General features: G+C 35.6%; 1 protein-coding gene across 1 annotated transcript in view; it reads left to right on the plus strand.

The window, feature by feature from the left end:
- The window catches only part of LOC132646072 (eyes absent homolog 3-like), a 122,795-nt gene that overhangs the window by 52,787 nt on the left and 53,444 nt on the right, over positions 1-16,564 (plus strand). The window contains 2 exon segments of the mRNA XM_060374201.1: positions 11,232-11,321; positions 14,914-14,972. Coding sequence (XP_060230184.1) covers positions 11,232-11,321; positions 14,914-14,972 — 149 coding nt within the window.

The following is a 16,564-nucleotide window of genomic DNA, read 5'->3' on the forward strand; positions in this document are numbered from 1 at the left end:
CACACATACGTGTACACATACTATATATATACACACACACATACGTGTACACATACTATATATATACACACACACACGTGTACACGTACTATATATATATACACACACATACGTGTACACATACTATATATACACACACACACACATACGTGTACACGTACTATATATATATTCACATACATACGTGTACACGTACTATATATACACACACACATATACGTGTACACATACTATATATATATACACACACACATACGGGTACACATACTATATATATATACACACACACATTCGTGTACACATACTATATATATACACACACACATACGTGTACACATACTATATATACACACACACATACGTGTACACATACTATATATATACACACACACATACGTGTACACATACTATATATATATACACACACATTCGTGTACACATACTATATATATACACACACACACATACGTGTACACATACTATATATATACACACACACATACGTGTACACATACTATATATATACACACACTCATACGTGTACACATACTATATATATACACACACATACGTGTACACATACTATATATATACACACACACATACGTGTACACATACTATATATATATACACACACATTCGTGTACACATACTATATATATACACACACACACATACGTGTACACATACTATATATATACACACACACATACGTGTACACATACTATATATATATACACACACACATACGTGTACACATACTATATATATACACACACACATACATGCACACGTATTATATATATATATACACACACATACGTGTACACATACTATATATACACACACACATACGTGTACACATACTATATATATACACACACACATACGTGTACACATACTATATATACACACACATACGTGTACACATACTATATATATACACACACACACATACGTGTACACATACTATATATATACACACACTCATACGTGTACACATACTATATATATACACACACATACGTGTACACATACTATATATATACACACACACATACGTGTACACATACTATATATATACACACACATACGTGTACACATACTATATATATACACACACATACGTGTACACATACTATATATATACACACACACATACGTGTACACATACTATATATATATATACACACACATTCGTGTACACATACTATATATATACACACACACATACGTGTACACATACTATATATATACACACACACACACATACGTGTACACATACTATATATATACACACACACATACGTGTACACATACTATATATATACACACACACACACATACGTGTACACATACTATATATATACACACACTCATACGTGTACACATACTATATATATACACACACACATACGTGTACACATACTATATATATACACACACACATACGTGTACACATACTATATATATATACACACACACATTCGTGTACACATACTATATATATACACACACACACATTCGTGTACACATACTATATATATACACACACACACATACGTGTACACATACTATATATATACACACACACATACGTGTACACATACTATATATATACACACACACACGTGTACACGTACTATATATATATATACACACACATACGTGTACACATACTATATATACACACACACACACATACGTGTACACGTACTATATATATATACACATACATACGTGTACACGTACTATATATACACACACACATATACGTGTACACATACTATATATACACACACACATACGTGTACACATACTATATATACACACACACACATACGTGTACACATACTATATATATATATACACACACACATACGTGTACACATACTATATATACACACACATACGTGTACACATACTATATATATACACACACACACATACGTGTACACATACTATATATATACACACACTCATACGTGTACACATACTATATATATACACACACATACGTGTACACATACTATATATATACACACACACATACGTGTACACATACTATATATATACACACACATACGTGTACACATACTATATATATACACACACATACGTGTACACATACTATATATATACACACACACATACGTGTACACATACTATATATATACACACACATTCGTGTACACATACTATATATATACACACACACATACGTGTACACATACTATATATATACACACACACACACATACGTGTACACATACTATATATATACACACACACATACGTGTACACATACTATATATATACACACACACACACATACGTGTACACATACTATATATATACACACACTCATACGTGTACACATACTATATATATACACACACACATACGTGTACACATACTATATATATACACACACACATACGTGTACACATACTATATATATATACACACACACATTCGTGTACACATACTATATATATACACACACACACATTCGTGTACACATACTATATATATACACACACACACATACGTGTACACATACTATATATATACACACACACATACGTGTACACATACTATATATATACACACACACACGTGTACACGTACTATATATATATACACACACATACGTGTACACATACTATATATACACACACACACACATACGTGTACACGTACTATATATATATTCACATACATACGTGTACACGTACTATATATACACACACACATATACGTGTACACATACTATATATATATACACACACACATACGGGTACACATACTATATATATATACACACACACATTCGTGTACACATACTATATATATACACACACACATACGTGTACACATACTATATATACACACACACATACGTGTACACATACTATATATATACACACACACATACGTGTACACATACTATATATATATACACACACATTCGTGTACACATACTATATATATACACACACACACATACGTGTACACATACTATATATATACACACACACATACGTGTACACATACTATATATATACACACACTCATACGTGTACACATACTATATATATACACACACATACGTGTACACATACTATATATATACACACACACATACGTGTACACATACTATATATATATACACACACATTCGTGTACACATACTATATATATACACACACACACATACGTGTACACATACTATATATATACACACACACATACGTGTACACATACTATATATATATACACACACACATACGTGTACACATACTATATATATACACACACACATACATGCACACGTATTATATATATATATACACACACATACGTGTACACATACTATATATACACACACACATACGTGTACACATACTATATATATACACACACACATACGTGTACACATACTATATATACACACACATACGTGTACACATACTATATATATACACACACACACATACGTGTACACATACTATATATATACACACACTCATACGTGTACACATACTATATATATACACACACATACGTGTACACATACTATATATATACACACACACATACGTGTACACATACTATATATATACACACACATACGTGTACACATACTATATATATACACACACATACGTGTACACATACTATATATATACACACACACATACGTGTACACATACTATATATATATATACACACACATTCGTGTACACATACTATATATATACACACACACATACGTGTACACATACTATATATATACACACACACACACATACGTGTACACATACTATATATATACACACACACATACGTGTACACATACTATATATATACACACACACACACATACGTGTACACATACTATATATATACACACACTCATACGTGTACACATACTATATATATACACACACACATACGTGTACACATACTATATATATACACACACACATACGTGTACACATACTATATATATATACACACACACATTCGTGTACACATACTATATATATACACACACACACATTCGTGTACACATACTATATATATACACACACACACATACGTGTACACATACTATATATATACACACACACATACGTGTACACATACTATATATATACACACACACACGTGTACACGTACTATATATATATATACACACACATACGTGTACACATACTATATATACACACACACACACATACGTGTACACGTACTATATATATATACACATACATACGTGTACACGTACTATATATACACACACACATATACGTGTACACATACTATATATATATACACACACACATACGGGTACACATACTATATATATATACACACACACATTCGTGTACACATACTATATATATACACACACACATACGTGTACACATACTATATATATATACACACACATTCGTGTACACATACTATATATATACACACACACACATACGTGTACACATACTATATATATACACACACACATACGTGTACACATACTATATATATACACACACTCATACGTGTACACATACTATATATATACACACACATACGTGTACACATACTATATATATACACACACACATACGTGTACACATACTATATATATATACACACACATTCGTGTACACATACTATATATATACACACACACACATACGTGTACACATACTATATATATACACACACACATACGTGTACACATACTATATATATATACACACACACATACGTGTACACATACTATATATATACACACACACATACATGCACACGTATTATATATATATATACACACACATACGTGTACACATACTATATATACACACACACATACGTGTACACATACTATATATATACACACACACATACGTGTACACATACTATATATATACACACACTCATACGTGTACACATACTATATATATGCACACACATACGTGTACACATACTATATATACACACACACACGTGTACACATACTATATATATACACACACATTCGTGTACACATACTATATATATACACACACACACGTGTACACATACTATATATATACACACACATTCGTGTACACATACTATATATATACACACACTCATACGTGTACACATACTATATATATGCACACACATACGTGTACACATACTATATACACACACACACACACGTGTACACATACTATATATATACACACACATTCGTGTACACATACTATATATATACACATACATTCGTGTACACATACTATATATATACACACACACACATACGTGTACACATACTATATATATATATACACACACACATACGTGTACACATACTATATATATACACACACATACGTGTACACATACTATATATATACACACACTCATACGTGTACACATACTATATATATGCACACACATACGTGTACACATACTATATATATACACACACTCATACGTGTACACATACTATATATATGCACACACATACGTGTACACATACTATATATACACACACACACACGTGTACACATACTATATATATACACACACATTCGTGTACACATACTATATATATACACACACTCATACGTGTACACATACTATATATATATACACACACACATACGTGTACACATACTATATATATATACACACATACGTGTACACATACTATATATATACACACACACACACATACATGTACACGTACTATATATATATATACACACACACATACGTGTACACATACTATATATACACACACACATACGTGTACACATACTATATATATACACACACACATACATGTACACGTACTATATATATACACACACACATACGTGTACACATACTATATATATACACACACATACGTGTACACATACTATATATACACACACACACATACGTGTACACATACTATATATATACACACACACGTGTACACATACTATATATATACACACACACACGTGTACACATACTATATATATACACACACATTCGTGTACACATACTATATATATACACACACATACGTGTACACATACTATATATATATACACACACACACGTGTACACATACTATATATATATACACACACACATACGTGTACACATACTATATATACACACACACATACGTGTACACATACTATATATACACACACACACATACGTGTACACATACTATATATATATATATACACACACACATACGTGTACACATACTATATATACACACACATACGTGTACACATACTATATATATACACACACACACATACGTGTACACATACTATATATATACACACACTCATACGTGTACACATACTATATATATACACACACATACGTGTACACATACTATATATATACACACACACATACGTGTACACATACTATATATATACACACACATACGTGTACACATACTATATATATACACACACATACGTGTACACATACTATATATATACACACACACATACGTGTACACATACTATATATATATATACACACACATTCGTGTACACATACTATATATATACACACACACATACGTGTACACATACTATATATATACACACACACACACATACGTGTACACATACTATATATATACACACACACATACGTGTACACATACTATATATATACACACACACACACATACGTGTACACATACTATATATATACACACACTCATACGTGTACACATACTATATATATACACACACACATACGTGTACACATACTATATATATACACACACACATACGTGTACACATACTATATATATATACACACACACATTCGTGTACACATACTATATATATACACACACACACATTCGTGTACACATACTATATATATACACACACACACATACGTGTACACATACTATATATATACACACACACATACGTGTACACATACTATATATATACACACACACACGTGTACACGTACTATATATATATATACACACACATACGTGTACACATACTATATATACACACACACACACATACGTGTACACGTACTATATATATATACACATACATACGTGTACACGTACTATATATACACACACACATATACGTGTACACATACTATATATATATACACACACACATACGGGTACACATACTATATATATATACACACACACATTCGTGTACACATACTATATATATATACACACACACATACGTGTACACATACTATATATACACACACACATACGTGTACACATACTATATATATACACACACACATACGTGTACACATACTATATATATATACACACACATTCGTGTACACATACTATATATATACACACACACACATACGTGTACACATACTATATATATACACACACACATACGTGTACACATACTATATATATACACACACTCATACGTGTACACATACTATATATATACACACACATACGTGTACACATACTATATATATACACACACACATACGTGTACACATACTATATATATATACACACACATTCGTGTACACATACTATATATATACACACACACACATACGTGTACACATACTATATATATACACACACACATACGTGTACACATACTATATATATATACACACACACATACGTGTACACATACTATATATACACACACACATACATGCACACGTATTATATATATATATACACACACATACGTGTACACATACTATATATACACACACACATACGTGTACACATACTATATATATACACACACACATACGTGTACACATACTATATATATACACACACACACGTGTACACGTACTATATATATATATACACACACATACGTGTACACATACTATATATATACACACACTCATACGTGTACACATACTATATATATGCACACACATACGTGTACACATACTATATATACACACACACACGTGTACACATACTATATATATACACACACATTCGTGTACACATACTATATATATACACACACACGTGTACACATACTATATATATACACACACATTCGTGTACACATACTATATATATACACACACTCATACGTGTACACATACTATATATATGCACACACATACGTGTACACATACTATATACACACACACACACACGTGTACACATACTATATATATACACACACATTCGTGTACACATACTATATATATACACATACATTCGTGTACACATACTATATATATACACACACACACATACGTGTACACATACTATATATATATATACACACACACATACGTGTACACATACTATATATATACACACACATACGTGTACACATACTATATATATACACACACTCATACGTGTACACATACTATATATATGCACACACATACGTGTACACATACTATATATACACACACACACACGTGTACACATACTATATATATACACACACATTCGTGTACACATACTATATATATACACACACTCATACGTGTACACATACTATATATATATACACACACACATACGTGTACACATACTATATATATATACACACATACGTGTACACATACTATATATATACACACACACACACATACATGTACACGTACTATATATATATATACACACACACATACGTGTACACATACTATATATACACACACACATACGTGTACACATACTATATATATACACACACACATACATGTACACGTACTATATATATACACACACACATACGTGTACACATACTATATATATACACACACATACGTGTACACATACTATATATACACACACACACATACGTGTACACATACTATATATATATACACACACACACATACGTGTACACATACTATATATATACACACACACACGTGTACACATACTATATATATACACACACATTCGTGTACACATACTATATATATACACACACACATACATGTACACATACTATATATATAGACACACACACGTGTACACATACTATATATATACACACACACATACGTGTACACATACTATATATATATATACACACATACGTGTACACATACTATATATATAGACACACACACATACGTGTACACATACTATATATATACACACACACACGTGTACACGTACTATATATATATATACACAAACATATATGTACACATACTATATATATACACACACACATACGTGTACACATATATATATACACACACACAGTTACGTGTATACATATATATACACACACACACACACACTTACGTGTATACATATATATATATATATACACACACACATACGTGTACACATACTATATATATACACACACACACGTGTATACATATATATATATACACACACACACATACGTGTATACATATATATATATGATACTCTTAGGATTGGGGCTCGAGAGATGGCTCAGTGATTTAATCGCTTTTACTGCTCTTACGAAGGACTTTGGTTTGGTTCCCAGCACCCACATGACAGCTTATAACCATCTATAACACCAGTTCCAGACATTGTATACATGTGATGCAAAGACGCACGTGCAGGCAAAACACCCATCCACATAAAAATTCAAAACAAAAAACAGTATTAGGAATCCAACCCAGGGCTCACAAGTGCTAGGTAAGTGCTGTTCCACTGGGCCATCCCCCTCCTCCTACCCTGCTGGCTCGGAACTCCCCATGTATAAAACTTGACAGATGGCTTGCGCCAGGCAGGCTACATAACTGGGTAGCGTTGATGGAAAAGCTAGACGCCCGGTCTAGGAGCAGTGCTGACTCTGAAGCTGTGTGAGGGAGCGTTTCCTGCTGATGAAGTGGCTTACCAGGTAAAAGTGCTCCCTGCCAGGCCTAACGACCTGAGTGTGGTCCTCCGCACCCACGGTGGAAGCATGAGCCAGCTCCCCGCAAGCTGTCCTCTGACCATGTACACACCACACATACACATCCCAAAATAAATAACTGTACTTTTTAATGTGTTTTATGAGCATGAAAATATAAAAATAAGACTCAAAATTGAGTGAAATCTCAGGATTATATATTCTAAGGACTGACTATTAAGCCTTAAATCACTAAAATATCTCTAAGAATTTCATTTAGCCTCAAATGAGCTGGAGCTAAGATTTCTAAAATAGATCACCACTTGACTTCTGTTATGTTGTATTTTGAGACAAGATCTCATTGTACAGCACAAGCTGGCTTCTAAGTGTCAGTTATCCTCCTGCCTCTAAAGCCTCCCAGATGTTGGGATTACAGGTGTGAGCCACATCTCCTAGATCTGAAAGAGATGTGCTTCTTAAAAACGTTAGTTGTACCAGACAAAATTAAATGTATTTAGTCTTCAGTGTAAGCTTTACTTTTACTAGAAGAATGAATTGTTATTAGTTCTGTGTATTTCTTTGTTTTGAGACAGGGTCTCACTGTATAGCCTCAGCTGTTCTTGAACTCAGTTGTCCTGCCTCGGCCTCCAGTGTGCAAAACTGCTTCACCACAGATCATCTCCAGGATCATTTATTTCTAGAAATAAATTATAAATTATAAAAATAACTTTGCTGTCTTGCTACTCCCAGTTATCTTGGAGTACCAGGAATCTTGCCTGTGAGTACTTTTCCACAGCTGACAGAGGCTCCAAAACTATATCCCTAAGACCATTAGAAAAATACTTAGGCTCTGCGTGAAGACTGACGCTTCGTTTTAAAGCAGCCTGCATTGGTTACCCTGCACATCCTTTGACTCTGGTCTTCTTTACTTCCTGGTTGGTTAGATAGTTAGGGGTCTGGTATTCCCTGTGTCACATGAGCAAAAAAGGGATCATGCATATTACAGTAGCAGGATTTTGTTTTGTTTTGGTGAGACACAGTTTCTCTCTGTATCCTTGGCTGTCCGGGAATTTCCTAGGTAGACTAGGTTAGCCTAAAAACTCAAACCTGCCCCCCTTGCCTCTGCCTCCTGAGAATTAGGATTAAAGGTGTGCACCATCACCCCCTGACTTTGACATTTTTATGAGTGCCCTATAGCCTCTATATTTTGTAATCCCGGGTTCTTATAAATGTGAGTGATGTTGGCTCAGTAAGATTTGAAGGACTGTTATGGACTTGTTTCGTGTTGGACTAGGCCCAGAGTAGTTTTGAAATATCTGAAAGTTAGAACCAGTGCTATTCTCACTTCTGTTTTTATTCCAGGATCCAACAGTAGTAATTGGCTCAGGTTTAACAATGAAAGAAATGATTTTTGAAGTGGCTGATACACATCTGTTTTTCAATGACTTGGAGGTAAGTGGTTTAAATAGGTTTTCTGCTTCCATGAGTGTTTTTTTCTATAACTGTTAGTGCCTGTACTTGTATTTAGAAGGTAGGAGATTGGATAAGATGAATGGAAAGGACTTGTTAACAGGATCACTGCAGGAATCTATTTCCAGGAGGAAGATGTCACAGTTGAATCACCAGCTAGCAGGAGTTCTAGTTTGTAGTATGATGTTTTGTTTCATTTTGTTTTGAAACAGGTTCCCTTGTAGCCCAGATTCACTGTGTAGCTGAAGATGACTTTGAACTTGATTTCTTGCCTGTACACCCAGGGTGATTGAATCCCAGATGTGCAGCCATGCCAGGGTTTATGTGGTGCTGGGGAGTGAACAGAGGGCTTTCTGCACGTTAGGCCACCACTCTACCAGCCGAGATAGCCCAAGTCAGGGTATGTTCACAGAGTTTAAACGATGTCTTAAAACATAGATTTTAAGCGTAGGAGTCAAGAGAAAAAGTGGCACTAGGAAGGAAAGTATGTGGCCCCTCTCAGCCTGGGCTGGGGACACACACCTGTAATCCTAGCAGTTAGGAGGCTGAGGTAGGAAGATCGTGGGTTCAGGACCTGTCTCCAAAAATAAAGCAAAAGTTGGTTTTTGTTTTAGTCAACTTATTTGGAAGCAAAGTACTGGAACACTAAAATAAGAGTCAGTAATCCAATATGTTATATAAAATAACATAACTGTTTGGTTAGTTTTGTTTGAGGCAGTCCCAGTATAGCGCTAGCTGGCCTGAGACTCTGTAGACCAGGCTGGTCCTGAACTCAGAGAAATCGCTTACCTCTGCTTCCTGAGTTCTAGGATCAAAGGCCTGTGCCGTTTTTTCCTGTTGCTGCTGCCTAATTGTTTTTTGTTTGTTTCTTTGTTTTAAGTTTTTCTTTCTTTTTTATAAAGCCAGAAAGGGACATCAGATCCCCTGAGACTTCAGTTACAACTGCTCGATGGATGCTAGGAAATAAATCAGCTCCTCTGAAGAGCAGCCAGTATGCTTGACCTGAGCTGTCTCTCTAGTCCCTATGCTCAGCTTCTTGGTGATACCTTGCTTACTCTTTAATCCTACCTTTTTTAAAAATAATTTACCTTTTAGGTCTGATAGATGATTACTCTTATTGCTATTAGATAGTTTTTGTCTACTTTAATTGGCTATTATTTTCTTTTCTGTATAATTTGTCAAAGGTTATGACTCAGGTAAAAAAAAAAAAAGCCCTGTATCACATATGCACTATAAATGTGTTTTAAATATGATTTGACTTTTTCATGCCTTTTAGAAATCCATAATTTTAGTTTTAATAAAGTATAATTTACTATTACATTTTTTTCTTTATATTAAAAAGTTTCTGGCTCTTGTTTAAAGTTTATTTACCTATCCTCAAATGGGAAATATATTCTTCTGTATTTTCTTGTAGAAACTTTTAAGTATTTTTTGTTTTGTTTTGGGCTTGGTGTTTTGTTTGTTTTTTATTTGGAGGTCTGGAAGTTTTTTTAGACAAGGCTTCAGTCTGTATAACTCAGGATGGTATTAAAGTTAAAGTCCATCTGCCTCTGCCACCTAAGTGCTGTCATTGTAGGCATACGCTATCACACCTGGCTCTGATTGTATTTCTACATGTGAATTATCCGTATAAGTGAAGCTTCATGTACTCAGCCATTCTGTGATTAGGTGCCAAGAAAATAGAACACACTGAGGATATACAGTGAAAAACTCTTGGCTTTGTCTTTTGAGTTTCCCTTTGAAGTGAACATGGCATAATAGATCATAGGATTGGGGCTGTGAGAAATTCAGAATCTCGGGCTGAGAGTCATGTTCCCATCCTGGGCTTGAGCCTGTGTCTTGTTCAAGAAACTAGTAATAGTTGTTCTGGCCAGAGCAATGGATTGCTGGGAAACAGGACAGAGGAGGAAAGGGAGTATTTCCACTTCATGACTCTACACTCTGCACTGTGTGCTACATACGTTACGTCACTTCTAACAACAGCGATTTGGAAGTAAAGTAAAAACATTTCTAAACACAATGTATGTATGCCCAGTTCTTAAACACAGACAGCTCTCCAGCAAGTCACATTGCTGTGGCTCTATCCAGTTGCTTCTCCTCAGCTCCACAGTGCTCTAATCTTCCTTCAGCTACATTTGTTGGCAAAATGAGACAGCATAGTTCTTAATTAGCAAATACTAGTTTAAAACCTACTATATGCCAATTATTATTCCCAAAGTGTATTTGTAATGATTTTCTAGACATAGCCCGCACTCAGGCCTGAAAGTTCTAAAAGAATTTGACCTAAATGTGTTCCTGCTTCCCAGGTCAGTAGTTCTCAAGGTAGTAAGAAATCCCTGGGGAATGTCTTAAAAATTGGAGATTCTAAACTAGGGCAAGGTGGCCTATAATCCCAGCACTCAGGGAGGCAGAGGCAGGTGGATCTCTGTGCATTGGAGGTCAGCCAGGTCTACAAAGTGAGTCCAGGATAACCAAGGCTACACAGAGAAAACCTATCTTGAAAAGCAAAACAAAATAATAATAATTAAAAAATAAATAATAATTTAAAAATTGGAGATTCTAGGTCTTCAATTCTAGCAGTCCAAGAATATGCATTTTTAAAAGCCTTCCCCAGAGGATTCTATCAGGGAAGACAGCAGGCAGTTAGGCGGTTGGTGCATTTGACCTTCTCTTTCTACTCTTTCTACTACTCTCCAGTTGTATGATCCTGAGAAAATCATTTCATCTCTCTTTAGAACACAAGTTCTAGATCTAAGCATTGACTTAGCTGTGATTATGCTTATATTTTAGATATGCATTTCTGTTCCAGTTATTCTGACTGTTTTTTGTTTTTTTGTTTGTTTGTTTGTTTGGGGGGTAGTAAATTAAATTTATATATTTGATAAGCTCTATCTACATGTATTCCTTACATGCCAGAATAGGGCATCAGATCCCATTATAGATGGTTGTAAGACACCATGTGGTTTCTGGGAATTGAACTCAAGATTTGGAAGAATAGATGGTGCTCTTAACTGCTGAGCCATCTCTCCAGCCCCCTATCCCCAGTTTTGATATCATACTTTTCCAGTATCTGTTTCATCTACAAAAATAATTTATATACAAACCAGGCTGTGCACACTTTTAATCCCAGAACTTGGAAGACAGAGGCAGGCAAATCTCTTGTGAGTTTAAGGCCAGCCTGTCTATAGAATGAGTTCCAGGACAACCAGGATTACACAGAGAAACCCTGTCTCAGGAAGAAAAAAATAATAATAAAACCCTAAATTATGCAAGGGAGATATAATACCCGAGTCCTGCGTCCTATCTTGTAGTAGAATTTACACTCTAATAGGGGACATAGAGTCACGGGACAGTGTGAGAGCAGTTGTGGAAATGAACTGTTGTGATTGCTAAAACTGTTAAGAAAGGTTTCAAGCAGCTGGTTTCCCTTGGACAGCGGGGGTGTCTATGTGACAGAGAGACTGAGGTGTTTCACCTCCTGCTTGTCATACGTGCTCTTGTCGTATAGCATGTGGTGGTAAGTGGCAGCACCTTTGTTCCCTGGAGTGAAATAATGCGTTTTGTCTTTTAACAGGAGTGTGACCAGGTGCATGTGGAAGATGTGGCTTCTGATGACAATGGCCAGGATCTGAGGTGTGGTAAACATAGTGATGGCGGAACATCAGCACACCTAGTATGTGCAAAGCCACTGCATTCAGAGGAAGCGGAAGATTAAAATGCTCACTGTTGCTAGAGGAGTCAGAAACCAGTCTAGTTAACCAAGACATAGTGTGATAAGGCAGAGAGGTGATAGGAAGCAGAGGACGTGAAGTGACACTGATCTGTATAAGGAGCAGGTGGCACCATTAGGGAGGCCTCAGTGGCGTAGCATTTGACCAAGGTCTCAGGAATTACCAGGTAGCCGTACTGGATGATGAAGCCACATCTCAAGAGTGATGGCTGCACTGTTGTACTGCTCTCTCTTTGTATAGATTTCCTCTCAGGAGAAAGCATGCTTCTCAGTTCTAGTTGCACATAAGCATCAGGAATTTTGCTCAGTGAACTGTGGAGGTATGATGGTCAGGTATGATGGGTGGGGGGTTGTCATGACAGGGTTTCTCTGTGTAGCCTTGGCTATCCTGGACTTGCTTTATAGACCAGGCTAGCCTAGAACTCACAGAGATCCTCCTGCTTCTGCCTCCCCAAGTGCTGGTATTACAGGTGTGTGCCATTGCACTAGGATAATATATATTTTTAAATTTTATTTTATGTGTATGAATATTATTTTGCCTGCATGTACGTCTGAGCATCACATGCATATCTGGTGCCCACAGAGGCCAGAAGAGGGCACCTGATCTCCCCGGAATTGGACTTACAAGCTGTTGTAACCTGCCATGTAGGTGCTGGGAATCCTACCCAGGTCCTCTGAAAGAGCAGCCAGCTGAGGCATCTCTCCAGCCCCCATTTTTTGTTTATGAGACAGGGTTTTGCTGTGTAGCCCTGGTTGGCCTGGAACTCACTATGTAAACAGGCTGGCCTCAAACTCAGTTCAGCTTACCTCTGCATCCCATGTGCTAGGACGAAAAGCATGTGTAGTTTCCTAAATGCATAGGAAAGTTGGACACACCTGTCCATGTAGAACTGAGAAGGAAACCCTTGCAGAGCAGCAACCACTGGTGTGTGTTGTACCTTACATGGCCAAGACTGTTTGTTCCTTAGGAAGCAAGTAGCCTGTTGGCTTATATATTTGTTTGTTTTCTTCTATATGTGTGACTGACCGGATTTCCTGTTTTATGTCTTGGCAGCTCATTTATTTACTTGGTTGTTTGGGTTTTTGTTTTGCTTTTCCCTAGACAAGGATTCTCTGTGAAACATCCTGGAACTCAGTCCTCAGTCCTGGAACTTGCTCTGTATATCAGGCTGGCCTCAAACTCAGAGATCTAGCTGCCTCTGCCTTCCAAGTGCCACCACCTGGCTTCTTGGCAGTTATATTTAGTATAAACTCTTACACTTAATGTATTGAACCTTATTTTGACATGCTTGATTTTTGAAAAATAGTCTAGCCAAGCTGCCCTGGAAGTTGTTACGTAGCCCATGTGACCTTACACTTATGGTGCTCTAGATTCAATCTCCCAAATGCTGGAATTACTGATGTGAGCCACCATGGCCAGCTCTATGTCTCCTTTTTTATATATCTTTAATCATATTTACACAGTTACAATAGTTGTATATTCTGCTTTTTTTCC

The sequence above is a fragment of the Meriones unguiculatus genome, chromosome 21 (assembly GCF_030254825.1).
Source record: "Meriones unguiculatus strain TT.TT164.6M chromosome 21, Bangor_MerUng_6.1, whole genome shotgun sequence".
In the NCBI taxonomy this organism is placed as follows: domain Eukaryota; kingdom Metazoa; phylum Chordata; class Mammalia; order Rodentia; family Muridae; genus Meriones; species Meriones unguiculatus.